Below are 16885 nucleotides of genomic sequence, written 5' to 3'. Positions count from 1 at the left end.
TCCACTGACGAAAACTACATGGAAACTAAATGAAAATTAAGCTATGATGACTAAAACTATAAGACTACATTTTTTGACAATTTCGTCAACAAATAAAAACTAGACTAAAATGTTAGGAGGGACTAGTGGACAAGATTTACAGTATTAGTCATTTTACAATTAGTTGCATGCCGGAAATAGCCAGCTCTACAAGCTGAAAATAGCCGATCTACAAGCTCACAATGCGTTGAGCTTGGTGAGCTTGTAGATCGTCTATTTTCAGCAAGTGAAAAAAAACAAAACATCAACATCAACATCATCATTACGACCGCCAAAATATTATTATATTATATTATAATTTTGTTAGACTAAATCAACTGTAGATTTAGACTAACACTAAAACCTTCCGGGTGACTAAAATCTGACTAAAACTATTCAAGTAAACTAATGTCCAAATTTGCGGCCAAAAACAACACTGGTGAGTTTGCGTTAGGGACAAGATGACGTAGGTTTTCCCTTCGCTGTCAATGGCATTTTTAAAACAAACAAAAAAAGAAAGCACAGTAAAGTTTGGCACATGTTTATTCTTTCTTCCTGCCTTTCTTTCTTTCTTCCTCCCTCCCTCCTTCCCTCCCTCCCTCCCTCCCTCCTTTCCTCCTTCCCTCCCTTCCTCCCTCCCTCCCTCCCTTCCTCCCTCCCTCCCTCCCTCCCTCCCTCCCTCCCTCTCCTATAGCTGCGGGTGTTCAAGCTGGCCAAGTCGTGGCCCACCCTCAACATGCTGATCAAGATCATCGGTAACTCGGTGGGCGCGCTGGGCAACCTGACGCTGGTGCTGGCCATCATCGTGTTCATCTTCGCCGTGGTGGGCATGCAGCTGTTCGGCAAGAGCTACAAGGAGTGCGTGTGCAAGATCGCCGAGGACTGCGAGCTGCCGCGCTGGCACATGCACGACTTCTTCCACTCCTTCCTCATCGTCTTCCGCGTCCTCTGCGGCGAGTGGATCGAGACCATGTGGGACTGCATGGAGGTGGCGGGCCAGGGCATGTGTCTGGTGGTCTTCATGATGGTCATGGTGATCGGGAACCTGGTGGTGAGTTTGTTTTTACCGCAGCAAAATTTGTGATTTTTTGTTTTAGTCATAATTAGTCTCTTGAATAGCTTTCGTTTAGTTTTAGGCACTTTTTAGTCACCCGGGAATGCTTTAGTGTTTAGTCTAGTTTTAGTCGACCAAATATCAAAAAGTTTTAGTTGACTAAAATGTGTTCTGGCGGGCCTCGATGCCGTCGTAATGACTGTTTTTACATTTGCTGAAAATATAGCCGATCTACAAGCTCACAACGCGTTGAGCTGCGACCCGTTGTGAGCTTGTAGATTGCCTATTTTCAGCATGCAACCAAGTGTAAAATGAGTTTTTATCTGCTGACGAAGTTGTCAATATATTTAGTCTTAGTTTTAGTCATCATAGATGAGTTTTCATTTAGTTTCCATTTAGTTTTCGTCAGTGGAAAAAACATTCCACGAACATTTTTCGTCTTAGTTTTAGTCGACAAAAACAACACTGGTTGTTACTGGTCCTGAACCTCTTCCTGGTTCTGCTCTAAGTGTTAATGTCTGTTCGGGTCTCTCCCCAGGTCCTGGACCTGTTCTAATGTCTGTTCGGGTCTCTCCCCAGGTCCTGGACCTGTTCTAATGTCTATTCGGGACTCTTCCCAGGTCCTGGACCTGTTCTAATGTCTGTCCGGGTCTCTCCCCAGGTCCTGGACCTGTTCTAATGTCTGTCCGGGTCTCTCCCCAGGTCCTGGACCTGTTCTAATGTCTGTCCGGGTCTCTCCCCAGGTCCTGGACCTGTTCTAATGTCTGTCCGGGTCTCTCCCCAGGTCCTGGACCTGTTCTAATGTCTGTTCGGGTCTCTCCCCAGGTTCTGAACCTCTTCCTGGCTCTCCTCCTGAGCTCTTTCAGTGCAGACAACCTGGCGGCCACAGACGACGACAGTGAGATGAACAACCTGCAGATGGCGCTGGGGCGCATGGGCCGCGGCATCGCCTGGCTCAAGGCCGCCGTGCACCACTTCTTCCAGCAGGGGGCGTGCCTGGGGCGCGCCGCGGCCAAGGGCTCCCCCGGCATGGGCATCGGCATGGGCATCGGCATGGGCATGGTGGGTACACAGTAGTACCAATAGTCTCTTGAATGGTTTTCATTTAGTTTTAGTCACATTTCAGTCTTGGTGTTAGTCTAGTTTTTGTCGACTAAATATCATAAGATTTTAGTCGACTTCATCTAAAGTTGATTTAGTCGAAGAAAATGTGTTTGATGCCGTCGTAATGGCTGATTTTACACTTGCTGAAAATAGCCGATCTGCGCGTTGTGAGCTTGTACATCGGCTATTTTCAGCATGCAGCTAATTGTAAAATGACTCATACTGGATCTCTTGTCCCTTCCTAGCATTTTAGTCTGGTTTTTATATTTGTTGATGACATTGTCGGTATATTTAGTCTCAGTTTTAGTCGTCCTAGCTTAGTTTTCCTTTAGTTTCCATGTGGTTTCCGTCAGTGGAAAAAAGGTTTAGTCGACGGACATTTTTTTCGTCTTAGTTTTATAGTCGACGAAAACAACACTGACAGTGTCTCACCACCAGGGCATGGGTATCTGCGTGTATGAAAACAACACTGACAGTGTCTCACCACCAGGGCATGGGTATCTGCGTGTATGAAAACAACACTGACAGTGTCTCACCACCAGGGCATGGGTATCTGCGTGTATGAAAACAACACTGACAGTGTCTCACCACCAGGGCATGGGTATCTGCGTGTATGAAAACAACACTGACAGTGTCTCACCACCAGAGCATGGGTATCTGCGTGTATGAAAACAACACTGACAGTGTCTCACCACCAGGGCATGGGTATCTGCGTGGGGGACGACAGCATCCTGAAGCCCCTCGACAGCGAGTTGCAGCACAGCCTCAACGGCAACAACAAGGGCACCAACTGCATCTCCTCCTCCAACCACACCACCGTGAAGGAGGACTACCTCCTCAGAGCGGGGGGCGAGGGGAACGGGCGCCCGGGGGGCGGTGACCCCACGGCGTACCCCTCCTCCATGCCCCTGAAGAGGGAGGACTCGTCCTGCGACTACATGTCGTTCATCCACAACCCCAGCCTCACCGTGACCGTGCCCATCGCCGTGGGCGAGTCCGACTTCGAGAACCTCAACACGGAGGACTTCAGCAGCGCCGAGTCGTCGGACCTGGAGGGCAGCAAGGAGGTAAGGGTCGGTTGGTTGGTTGGTTGGTTGGTTGATTGACTGACTGAAAAGGTTATTAACAGTTTGTAGAATGGGTTACAGTTACAACGAAAGTACAGGTCAATACAAAGACTGCTACGAGGATTAAATCCAGAAGACTCGTTTACATCGGGGTCCTCCATTTTCAATTAAATCGGGACATTTTAAAGACGGCAACATGTAGTTGAACATGCCGACGGCGATCAGGTCAGAACGTCAGAGGCTGAAGAGCAGCTTCTCTGGAGTGAGATGACACCATGTCCGCTCGCTGAGTCACTCATACTGGTGATGCGTCACAACGCAGCCACCACGGCAGAGATATGGAGAGAACCGCTTTGTTGTCGTCTGTTTGCTTCTCTTCTCTTCTCTTCTCTTCTCTTCTCTTCTCTTCTCTTCTCTTCTCTTCTCTTCTCTTCTCTTCTCTTCTCTTCTCTTCTCTTCTCTTCTCTTCTCTTCTCTTCTCTTCTCTTCTCTTCTCTTCTCTTCTCTTCTCTTCTCTTCTCTTCTCTTCTCTTCTCTTCTCTTCTCTTCTCCTCTCCTCTCCTCTCCTCTCCTCTCCTCTCCTCTCCTCTCTTCTCTTCTCCTCCACAGCGAGGTGGAATGACTCAAAATGCCCTGGGCTGATGTTGTAGTATAGGATCACTTAACCTGATGTCCTCATTAGATCATATACCGTGTGTGTGCGTGCGTGCGTGTTACATGGTTAATTTGACAGACATGTTAGCAAAGGCACTGTGTTATAACATGTTGAAGATATTGCTTAATTTTGCATGCTAGCCTTTGGGGGAAGCATGTGTGTGCGTGTTGTGTGCGAGTCAGAAATGAAGACAGAAGTACAGTTTGCTCGTCTGGTCAAAACCACGGAGAGCTCCTTAGATGAGGAGATACGAGGCATTCTGTCTGAGCCGTAAACAGGGAAGTGAACGGCAGCGCGCATGGAGTAAGGAGTACAGTGCCAACCCAAGAAAAAAAAAACCTGTTGTTTTGTGTTTTTTCCCTGAAAAGTAACCGTTTTTCAGGACATCCCAGGTGTCGTTGTCTTTCCAGGACATCCCAGGTGTCCTTGCACCTCAACAGCAAACGGCAACGATATGACATCATTTATAACTTGTGTGTGTTTCTCTGAAGCATAAACGACATGTTTGTTGTCTTTGGTAAACCTGTCCCCCACCCCCCACCCCACCCCACCCCCAACTCTGTGCTGCAGTGTTGCCCGATGTCGCGCCAGAAATAAGCAACCGTGGTCTACGAAAGCAAGCCCAACATTTAGGACGCAAAAAAAACCCCAAAACCTACCAATATTTTCAAGCAACATTAGAAAAACAAGCCCGCAAAGTTGCTTATAATAAGCCGACCTGGCAACACTGCTGTGCCGTATATAATGGCTGACAGAATGACATCATCGTTGTGTACTCTGATTTTCTATTGTGTCAGGTGACTTACCTTGTTTACCGCCCCCCTCCCCCTCCCCCCTCCATCTGTTATTGCAGCTGTGTCTCAGGCGCTCTCAAGGTTTTCAATGAGCGAAGACTTGTAAGACCTTACTTTATTGTACCATATCGTACAGCACACTAACCATGAAGGATTGCCTATATGCCATTTACAGACAAACGACATGTTTCTTGCTCATACCTTCAGTGGATTGCCCATGTCTTTCGTTCCCTGCCTGGTCTGCCCTCCGATAACCACCCGTGCTTCTTGCCCACCTCCCCCTCGCCCCCCCCCCCAGCAGCAAATTCAAAGCTGTAATCTTTGAGTTTTTCCTCCCCTTTTCCACACCACTACACCCCCCCCCCCCCCTTTCATAATCCTATTTCCAGACATCCGGCATCTATGTTGCCGTTACAAGCCATTATGAATGAGTGACACCCACACCCCCTCTTCCATCGATAAGACTAAACTCATCTTAACAGTCATGTTCCTTGCTTTTGATTTCCATTGCTTGGTTTTGAATTGACAATGAATGGGACTCGATTATTGGCATCCACACACAGCGAGCGAGGGAGCGAGCGAGTGCCCCGAGAGAGAGAGAGAGAGAGAGAGAGAGAGAGAGAGAGAGAGAGAGAGAGAGAGAGAGAGAGGGGAAGGAGAAAGCCTTTGAGAATCTCTTTTAAAAAGAGAGAGAGAGAGAGAGAGAGAGAGGGAGAAATTGAGTTTCTAACAACATTAATTTGTCTGTAGGTTCATCTCCCCTGAATACACACTTCACAGACGTGTACCTTCTCTGAGCTACGGCTGGAAAGACAGTACTATAAGAGGAACAAATGAGTCACCTCTGAGTTTGCAGATCGCCACAAGTCACTGACAATGTAGAGCATTTCCATGAAAATAAAGTTGCTTTTCACAGAATATTTGGTACACGTTGGAACGTAAAGACCTGGCCTGGCCAGGACTGTGATTCACGTTCGGCCACTGCAATGTTTTTTTTTTATGTGACTATTGGAACTATTTGATCGAAATTATACTTTTATAAAAGATTAAAAAGAAGAGCAGGTTACGAGGCTTAATTTTTTTTTTTAAGTTTTAGGGAGAGAATTAGAGCTCGAGGGGTCCCTTGTTTTAGGGAGAGAATTAGAGGTCGAGGGGTCCCTTGTTTTAGGGAGAGAATTAGAGGTCGAGGGTCCCTTGTTTTAGGGAGAGAATTAGAGGTCGAGGGGTCCCTTGTTTTAGGGAGAGAATTAGAGGTCGAGGGGTCCCTTGTTTTAGGGAGAGAATTAGAGCTCGAGGGGTCCCTTGTTTTAGGGAGAGAAGTAGAGGTCGAGGGGTCCCTTGTTTTAGGGAGAGAATTAGAGGTCAAGGTCCCTTGTTTTAGGAGAGAATTAGAGGTCAAGGTCCCTTGTTTTAGGGCGAGAATTAGAGGTCGAGGGGTCCCTTGTTTTAGGGAGAGAATTAGAGGTCAAGGGGTCCCTTGTTTTAGGGCGAGAATTAGAGGTCAAGGGTCCCTTGTTTTAGGGCGAGGATGAAGGTTAAATGCCCTCTAAAGATGTAGTCGTGAGGAGCATGCTTCCATCTCTCCCCCCCCCCCCACACACACACACACACCGTATTAGCTGGTGTTCCCACGGCAATCAGAGCTGCTGCACTGTCTAGGATGACATGAGGATGGCCATCATACTGTACATAGAGTATACTGTCTAGGATGACATGAGGATGGACATCATACAGTAATATATATTATACAGTATACTGTCTAGGATGACATTTGGATATGATGAGGATGGCCAGTGAAATAGATTGGTATAGCTAAACCATAACACGGTACACCAAAAAGAGTATCTCTTTTTTTTGTAGGCCTCAAGATCAGCTAGAATGCTAGATTATAGTCACCAATGTACACAGTTTTAAATGTACAAATATTATTATTTTTGTTTTACATAATAGGTAGTTAAACGACTAGTCGACTAAGTGAAAGGATTTGAGAGCGATGCCAGGGTATAGAGATCAACAACAAAACAGCAGACCAACATGGTTGTCTTACAAACAGTGCACAGTACTGGTTTTTGCTGGTAAGCTAATGTGGTTCTCCGTCTATCTCTACGTCAACACGAGCAGGTGAAGCTTGTACGCTGCTTTTTAAGGAATGGAAATAATGTGTGTTTTCATGTCGTGGAGGAAAATGTTCAGTGTTTTTTTGTTTTGGGGTGGGAGGGTCGACATATAAGGCTTGGGAGTTATGGGGGAAATTACTTTGAAGTAAAAAGAAAAAAATAAGCATTTTTTTTCTTTTTTGAAAATGGGGATTTCTATGTTAGACGCATGACGGATCAACGCTGGGCCATTTTCAGTGGACATGAAAATACTACTAGAGCACTCGACGTCCTGCTTGGTCTCAATATTTCAGGCTTGAATTGATAATGCACTGGAATTACATGCATGCCCTGTCTGTCCCTCGACAGACCCAGGTCACATGATCAAATGTACCACAGCGCACCATGGTGTCACTGAGGCCCACCCCCTTTGTGCCACCAAAATAAAACAAAAACGATTGGACCGGTGGACCCCCACCTCCACAGATCAAAACAATATCAAAGCCTGTAGGTACTTTTGATCAATATTCTGCATGTGACGATGAAATGATCACAATGATTTTAGTTTTTTGTTGGAAGAGTCCAACTCTGTGAGCTATGCTGTATGTCAGTGTCCGGTCTTCAGATCATGAAGGTAATTCGTGGCACGGGTGGATTCATGTTAATTTACAACATGATTTACAACCAGCTCATAAGGTTGGCTCCAACACACAACGCATGGTTGGACTGATGCTTTTCGCCTGATGCGATGCAGAGTTTTAACACGCGGGTCTCTCTCCTCCTCTCCTCCTCCTCCCTTCCTTCCCTCCTTCATTCCTTCCCTCGTTAGAAGCTTGACGTAGGGTTCGAGGTCCCGGAGCATGACGATCACGACGGGCCCATGAGCTCCTCGGAGGGCAGCACGGTGGACATCCGACCCCCGGGAGACGGAGGGGAGTCGGTGGAGATGGAGCCAGAGGAGTCCATGGACCCCGAAGGCTGCTTCACTGAAGGTGAGAAAGGCGGAAAGGACAACTATATATATGGACAGTGTTGTATAGGCGGCACCAGCTCAGTGGCCTTGTGGTTAGAGTGTCCGCCCTGAGACTGGGAGGTCGGGGGTTCGATCCCCGGCCGGGTCATACCAAAGACTCTAAAAATGGGACCAGTGCCTCGCTGCTTGACACTCAGCATCAAGCGTTGGATTGGGGGGTAATTAAGTCCCTGTGACATACTAGCGTCATGTCCAGGGGGTGTACTTGTACATCAAGCTGCCTCACGCTACAGAAACAGGAGATAGGCTCCTGCCCCTATGGGCCTCATGGCTACAGAAACAGGAGATAGGCTCCTGCCCCTATGGGCCTCATGCTACAGAAACAAACAGGAGATAGGCTCCTGCCCCTATGGGCCTCATGGCTACAGAAACAAACAGGAGATAGGCTCCTGCCCCTATGGGCCTCATGGCTACAGAAACAAACAGGAGGTAGGCTCCTGCCCCCTATGGGCCTCATGGCTACAGAAACAGGAGATAGGCTCCTGCCCCTATGGGCCTCATGGCTACAGAAACAGGAGATAGGCTCCTGCCCGATGGGCCTCATGGCTAGGCAAGGCTACTTACTTACTTACTCATATAGGCAGCAGTGTTGTTTCCGTCGACTGAAACTTAAGACGGAAAAATGTCCGTCGACTACCTTTTTTTTTCATTGAGGAAAACTTAAATGGAACGAAATGAAACTAAGCCATCATGACTAAAACTAAGACTAAATATAATTTGACAATTTCGTCAACAAATATAAACTAGACTAAAATGTTAGGAAGGGACTATAGTGGACAAGAGATCCAGTATAAATAAAAGACAACTCATTTTACACTTGGTTGCATGCTGAAAATAGCAGGTCTACAAGCTCACAACGCTCACAATCACGGCACTCCATCTTTAATATAAGTTTGAGGTGGCAAGAGAGAGAGAGTTCCTCTTGGAATTGTCAATTTACAATTTAGAGCACCTTAAAATTACAAGAGCAACATTCATGCATGGGGGGGGGGGGGGGGGGGGGGGGGGGGGGGGGGGGGGGGGGGGGGCTGCTGTAATATTAGGAAAGGAGTCGAGTGGGTCGAATGACTTGAATTACATTTAATTGTACATTATTGGTATTTAACTTTGATACATTTAGTGCGAGAGCAGAGTACGACCCTGAATGCACTCCAATTATGTCGTTTTATCTCACCTTGATTGTTGACGTTATCTCATTTCCGTGCAGGCAGTGTAATAAGCTTCCTTTGGCTTTTAGCAGTGGTGGTCAAACTTTACCAACGACACGGACCCGCAAATTGATATATCTACAGTATATAATATACATATAATTGTCTTGTCATAACCCTTACCCCCACCATGTCAAAAAAATCTTAATATATAATAATATAATATTTAATATATACATTATATTAATATATATCTTAATAGATATTAATATATCAAATGTTATTCTAATCTATATCAGTGGTTCTAAACCAGCGGTCCTTGAGCGGGTTCCAGGTGGTCCCATGCAGCTAAATGATGGAGAGTTGGTAACCAAATGGACCCTTATGGATCTTTAACTCTTGAGATCGTATAAAATGAAACCATTTCATTTTACGCTCTCAAGAGTTACATTATTGGTAAAAAAAAATGTGCATCAGTTAATTTACAAGAAGTCGACACAATTAGAGAATGTAGAATAATTGTTATATTATGATCAACGTTTGCCAATACAGCATGGAATTGCACCAGGATGTGTGCTGCATCAATAACCTTCCCCCTTGCACCAGATGCGTGCGTAAGTTCCAGTGCTGCCAGGTGAACATCGAGAAGGGGAATTGGAAGTTATGGTGGACGCTCAGGAAGACGTGCTTCATCATCGTGGAACACAACTGGTTCGAGTCCTTCATCATCTTCATGATCCTGCTGAGCAGTGGAGCACTGGTGCGTGGCTTTGTGTTTGTGTGCATTTGGTTTGATGATGTGCACATATATGTGACTTGTATGTGAATTTGACTGAGGGACTGCCATTGGATTCTTTTCTTTTTTTTTCATGTCATATGAAAGCAGAGAATCATAGCTTCAAATTGACATATTGGTTGTTCAGTTTGCACACCAGTTTTTGAGATATGGCTTATAGAGTAATTCATGTCTTGCAGAAAACAGCGAGTTGAGAAAACAGGCTTGAAAGGTTCACTTCTGTGGTCATTTATTTCATATTTACATATCTTCTGTGGACTCTAGCATTACACCTATAGCTACATGTTTAAGCATTTATTTCATATTGACATGTCTTCTGTGGTCTCTAACATTACACCTAGCTACATGTTTAAGCATTTATTTCATATTGACATGTCTTCTGTGGTCTCTAACATTACACCTAGCTACATGTTTAAGCATTTATTTCATATTTACATATCTTCTGTGGACTCTAGCATTACACCTAGCTACATGTTTAAGCATTTATTTCATATTTACATATCTTCTGTGGGACTCTAGCATTACACCTAGCTACATGTTTTAAGCATTTATTTCATATTTAGGCCTTCGAGGACATCTACATCGAGCAGCGCCGCACGGTGAAGACGGTGCTGGAGTTCGCCGACAAGGTGTTCACGTACGTGTTCATCCTGGAGATGCTGCTGAAGTGGACCGCCTACGGCTTCGTCAAGTACTTCACCAACGCCTGGTGCTGGCTGGACTTCCTCATCGTCGACGTAAGTTACCTCACACCAACGCCTAGTCTCACGTTAGCAGACTGTTGACTCTCGCAATTTCCAAATGCTTCCGTCATACTGTCTTGAGCAACGGAAGCTCTGATCACGAGTAAATATAAATGCTTCCGTCATACAGTCTGGAGCAACGGAAGCTCTGATCACGAGTAAAATATAAATGCTTCCGTCGTACAGTCTGGAGCAACGGAAGCTCTGGTCATGAGTAAAATATAAATGCTTCCCAGTCTGGAGCAACGAAGGGCTGTCATGCGTTAAGTTGATAAAGCGGAAGTGGAGCCCCCTCTCCACTTCCGTTTCGTCTTTACAGTCACGCAAATTTATTCTAATATAAATAGAAATCAAAATGTAAAAAATACAAAAATAAAATGTCAAGACATTTTAAAATATATTTTACGGAAATGCAGCTTCCTTACTCAGCTCATGGGGCTGTAGTTCAGACTCTATATAGCATTCCTTACTCAGCTCATGGGGCTGTAGTTCCAGACTCTATATAGCATTCTGTTACTCAGCTCATGGGGCTGTAGTTCCAGACTCTATATAACATTCTGTTATTCAGCTCATGGGGCTGTAGTTCCAGACTCTATATAGCATTCTGTTACTCAGCTCATGGGGCTGTAGTTCCAGACTCTATATAGCATTCTGTTACTCAGCTCATGGGGCTGTAGTTCCAGACTCTATATAGCATTCTGTTACTCAGCTCATGGGGCTGTAGGTCCAGACTCTATATAGCATTCTGTTACTCAGCTCATGGGGCTGTAGTTCCAGACTCTATATAGCATTCTGTTACTCAGCTCATGGGGCTGTAGTTCCAGACTCTATATAGCATTCTGTTACTCAGCTCATGGGGCTGTAGTTCCAGACTCTATATAGCATTCTGTTACTCAGCTCATGGGGCTGTAGTTCCAGACTCTATATAGCATTCTGTTACTCAGCTCATGGGGCTGTAGGTCCAGACTCTATATAGCATTCTGTTACTCAGCTCATGGGGCTGTAGTTCCAGACTCTATATAGCATTCTGTTACTCAGCTCATGGGGCTGTAGTTCCAGACTCTATATAGCATTCTGTTACTCAGCTCATGGGGCTGTAGGTCCAGACTCTATATAACATTCTGTTACTCAGCTCATGGGGCTGTAGTTCCAGACTCTATATAGCATTCCTTACTCAGCTCATGGGGTCTGTAGTTTCCAGACTCTATATAGCATTCTGTTACTCAGCTCATGGGGCTGTAGTTCCAGACTCTATATAGCATTCCTTACTCAGCTCATGGGGCTGTAGTTCCAGACTCTATATAGCATTCTGTTACTCAGCTCATGGGGCTGTAGTTCCAGACTCTATATAGCATTCCTTACTCAGCTCATGGGGCTGTAGTTCCAGACTCTATATAGCATTCCTTACTCAGCTCATGGGGGCTGTAGTTCCAGACTCTATATAGCATTCCTTACTCAGCTCATGGGGGCTGTAGTTCCAGACTATATATAGCATTCCTTACTCAGCTCATGGGGCTGTAGTTCCAGACTCTATATAGCATTCTGTTACTCAGCTCATGGGGCTGTAGTTCCAGACTCTATATAGCATTCTGTTACTCAGCTCATGGGGCTGTAGTTCCAGACTCTATATAGCATTCCTTACTCAGCTCATGGGGTCTGTAGTTCCAGACTCTATATAGCATTCTGTTACTCAGCTCATGGGGCTGTAGTTCCAGACTCTATATAGCATTCCTTACTCAGCTCATGGGGCTGTAGTTCCAGACTCTATATAGCATTCTGTTACTCAGCTCATGGGGGCTGTAGTTCCAGACTCTATATAGCATTCCTTACTCAGCTCATGGGGCTGTAGTTCCAGACTCTATATAGCATTCCTTACTCAGCTCATGGGGCTGTAGTTCCAGACTCTATATAGCATTCCTTACTCAGCTCATGGGGGCTGTAGTTCCAGACTATATATAGCATTCCTTACTCAGCTCATGGGGGCTGTAGTTCCAGACTCTATATAGCATTCCTTACTCAGCTCATGGGGTCTGTAGTTCCAGACTCTATATAAATTGTCTCATGGGGGCTGTAGTTCCAGACTCTATATAAATTGTCTCATGGGGGCTGTAGTTCCAGACTCTATATAGCATTCATAGATTGTGGAATAGTTGTCTGGCTATGTGAGGACTAACCAACGCCTGGTGCTTCCTCATTGGCTGGCTTCCTCATTGTCATCATTACCGTGTCCAATCAGTGTTTGTTTTTGACAGCACATTTTCATTTATCTCATTCCGGCCAATCACAATTTGCGTCCTTCACCTTCGTCTTCAATGTTTGTGTTTTCGCGATGTTTGATGTTTACACGAACACTCCACATTGTCCATTAACTGTCAATGGGATTCAATGCATGTGTGGGACAAAGTTTGTGTTGAGCACACACACTAAAATCTGGACATTTGATTGCGTCCTCGAAACGACCTGCCGTATAATATGCAGCGTACAGTTTTGCATATAAAGTACTTACAGTTAAGCAGGTAATTCCCCTTTGGCTGAGAAACAGACCTTTTGGTTTTGCCTCGTGGACAACCGGGCGGTTTTAATTAGGAGATTATCTGGATTGGGTATATTGGCCCTTCTAGAACCCAGCGATGTAATATAATACTTATCTCTTAGGCGCGATTCATACTCCTATTTTAGAGCCGAATAAAGTCGGTTCGGCTCTGTAGATGTGACATCATTTGAGGTTCGGGGGGGGGGGGGGGGGCGGGTACAGTCCTAAAGTCGGTCGGCTCTTCGGCGCTACTGAAAATGTCTGACGAGCCGAAATCATTTCGCACTACAGCGGAAAAATAGGAGTATGAATCAGCCCTTAGACGTAGGTTTTCCCACACGGGGGATCGACAGTGGTGGGAAATGTACTCTGTTGTTTTTACTTAAGTAAAAGTATCAACTCTTCCAACTCCACTACAATGTTTATACTTTAGCTATTGAAAAATAGCAGATCAGAGCTTGTTGCCTCTCTCTCTCTCTCTCTCTCTCATCATGGTGTGTTGTCTCTCTCCCTCCCAGGTGTCTCTGGTGAGCCTGTTGGCCAACGCTCTGGGCTACTCCGAGCTGGGCGCCATCAAGTCTCTGCGGACGCTGCGAGCGCTGCGGCCCCTCAGGGCTCTGTCACGGTTTGAGGGCATGAGGGTAAGAACAAAAACAAGAGCCTCCTTCCTCCCTGTTGTGCTGCCTACACGTGTGATCTCTTCTGGTCTGGATGTTTTTGAGTGCTGCAACCACTCCAAGGAACAGCAATGTCCGTGTCCGCCTATGTATACCTCTGTGGCCATGAGCACGAGTATATGACTATTGGTACAGTAGGGGCGCTGTTTGCCAGAAACAGAGAGAGAGAGAGAGATAGTAATTAGTCTTGCCTGTTGCCTGCTAATGAGCTAATGAGAGAGAGAGAGAGAGAGAGAGAGAGAGAGAGAGGAGGGGGGAGGGGGAGAGAGAGGGGAGTTGCACCACTCAGTTCACACAGGTGTGATTTTTAGAACATGTCTGCAAAGGTATTATAGAAAGCATGCAGTGTTGTTTTTGGCAGCACATTTTCTATTTTAGTTTAGTCCCTACTCTTTGGAATAAAACTTAATTTTAGTCACCTGGAATTCTTTTGTGTTTTAGTCGACTAAATGTCATGCGAGTTTTTGTTGACTAAATCTACAGTTGATTTAGTCGACTAAAATGTATTTTGGCGGCCTTGATGCCGTCGTAGGCTAATGTCTGCTTTTACACTTATAGCCGATCTACAAGCTCACAGCGTTGTGAGCTTGTAGATCTGCTATTTTCAGCATGCAAGTGTAAAATGACTTTTACTGGATCTCTTGTCCACTAGTCCCTTCCTAACATTTTAGTCTAGTTTGTATTTGTTGACGAAATTGTCAGTATATCTAGTCTTAGATTTAGTCATCATAGCTTAGTTTTCATTTAGTTTTTGTCAGTGAAAAAAGGTAGTCGGCGAACATTTTTCGTCTTAGTTTTAGTAGATGAAAACGACACTGATAGAAAGCCATGTTTCTCAGAGGCACTGTCCTTCAAAGATGTTGTCTTTGCTTTCAAGTGCTGAGCGCAAATCACATTGTAAATCCTTAAAGCTGCTATAAGAAATAATATGTCAACATTTTAATGACCTTTTGTTTTGACAGCCAGAAATGGGTAGAACACTCCCTCAAAAAATGGTCTCTGTGACACATCTAGGGGCCGTAGTCTGCATTCAAAGATGTCCCTAGAAGCTTTGTCATTGGTCGAAAAAAACCCGATCACAATGACTAACCAATCAGGAAGTAGACAAGCAAATCGACCAATGACAGATAATAAATTATGGATAAACATGTACAGTATAAACATTTTGTGATTTTATTATTTGCATAGCAACCAATTGTACACATTTTCATCCGTAGTCAGTTGTGACAAAAATAGAACGGACATAAGAACGCATGCTTGACTTCAGAACTCTCTAGACACGTCTTTCGTCCTCGCGTAGTTCTTCTACTGTAGTTGTAGTTCTTCTACTGTAGTTGTCGTTTTTCTACTGTAGTTCTTCTACTGTACGCCTTTCATGATCTTCACATTGTGTCAACAGATTATGTAACTGTAACTGTACGCTATATTTAGCCCTTCTATTTTCTGACGTTGCTTCTGTGGTGATTATTCTTCTTCTTCTTTGACCTGTAATTATTTCTGTGTTTTCCCTTTTTTTCATTTACAGTCTAACAAAAGAAATTCATCACGCCTCTCTTAAGGTTTTTCTTTCAGTTTTTCTTTTTTTCCTTCTACCTCCTTTCTCTGTCCGCCTCCCTCTGTCCAACCGTGGTCTTGTTACAGGACTGTCCCTCTGTCCAACCGTGGTCTTGTTACAGGACCCTCCCTCTGTCCAACCGTGGTCTTGTTACAGGACCCTCCCTCTGTCCAACAGTGGTCTTGTTACAGGACCCTCCCTCTGTCCAACCGTGGTCTTGTTACAGGACCCTCCCTCTGTCCAACAGTGGTCTTGTTACAGGACCCTCCCTCTGTCCAACCGTGGTCTTGTTTACCCCTTTTGGGAACCCCTTTGGTGTTTTAAACATTATGTTAAAATAGCAGACCTACAAGCTCATAGCGCGCTACGAGCTTGTAGGTCTGCTATTTTTTAAACATCGTGTGAAAATATTTATTTCAGAAAACTGGAGGATTTAGAAGACTTTTGTTTAATTTCGAGGTCAGGCCTGAATGCGAACTCGAGGACGATGGCTGAGCGGGTGTGTTTGTGGTTGTCCTTCATGACGATGGCTGAGCGGGTGTGTTTGTGGTTGTCCTTCAGGACGATGGCTGAGCGGGTGTGTTTGTGGTTGTCCTTCATGACGATGGCTGAGCGGGTGTGTTTGTGGTTGTCCTTCAGGACGATGGCTGAGCGGGTGTGTTTGTGGTTGTCCTTCAGGACGATGGCTGAGCGGGTGTGTTTGTGCTTGTCCTTCAGGACGATGGCTGAGCGGGTGTGTTTGTGGTTGTCCTTCCTTGCAGGTGGTGGTCAACGCCCTCCTGGGAGCCATCCCCTCCATCATGAACGTGCTGCTGGTGTGCCTGATCTTCTGGCTGATCTTCAGCATCATGGGCGTCAACCTGTTCGCCGGGAAGTACTACCGCTGCATCAACACCACCAACGACGAGATGTTCCCCATCGCCGTGGTCAACAACAAGAGCGACTGCGAGGCCCTGATGGCCACCGGCGCCGACGCCCGCTGGAAGAACGTCAAGATCAACTTCGACAACGTGGGCTACGGCTACCTGGCTCTGCTGCAAGTGGTGAGCTTATAGCTCGGGATACTTCTGGTATCCAATGTCCTTCAATGCACCAAGTCTAGTGTAGTGTCGAGATCTGTTCGCTGCCTGGCTCTGCTGCAAGTGGTGAGCTTATAGCTCGGGATACTTCTGGTATCCAATGTCCTTAATTGCACCAAGTCTAGTGTAGTGCGTCTGCAGTCCACGTAACTCGAGATCTGTTCGCTTGCCTGGCTCTGCTGCAAGTGGTGAGCTTCGGGATAGTTCTGCCTGTTCTGTAATCTTTCAATAATGCAGTCAGTAACAGACCTTAGTAGTCTGCAGACAGACAACACACCAGCTAACAAGAATGTTGTCCTCAACCAACATGCAGTAATCCTGGTCTCTATACTGCCTCCCCCTGACCAGCCGGGGCGCCTGATGGAGGGGAAAATAACTGGTTGGAATAGCGTGTTCCTTCCACGCGCTACGTCCAACCAGGGAAACTCCCCCCCTATCAGGTGTAAAGGAGCGACTTGGACACTCGGGCATGAAGGGAGCATGAGTTCAAGTCCATTGTTCTCCCCAGGTTGGCGGAGGGTGTGTAGAGCACA

At 45.7% G+C, this 16885-nt stretch overlaps 1 protein-coding gene across 1 annotated transcript in view; it reads left to right on the top strand.

Annotated features, from left to right (window-relative positions):
- Positions 1-16885, top strand: part of scn1lab (sodium channel, voltage-gated, type I like, alpha b) — a gene marked incomplete at its 3' end in the record, with an annotated part of 52118 nt that overhangs the window by 29916 nt on the left and 5317 nt on the right. The window contains 9 exon segments of the mRNA XM_080758145.1: positions 713-1069; positions 1898-2064; positions 2904-3243; positions 7618-7780; positions 8238-8250; positions 9576-9729; positions 10329-10502; positions 13560-13682; positions 16035-16316. Coding sequence (XP_080614271.1) covers positions 713-1069; positions 1898-2064; positions 2904-3243; positions 7618-7780; positions 8238-8250; positions 9576-9729; positions 10329-10502; positions 13560-13682; positions 16035-16316 — 1773 coding nt within the window.

Source organism: Protomyctophum bolini (genome assembly GCF_963924005.1).
Source record: "Protomyctophum bolini genome assembly, chromosome: 24".
NCBI lineage: Eukaryota > Metazoa > Chordata > Actinopteri > Myctophiformes > Myctophidae > Protomyctophum > Protomyctophum bolini.
This window is presented reverse-complemented; position numbering and strand designations above follow the sequence as displayed.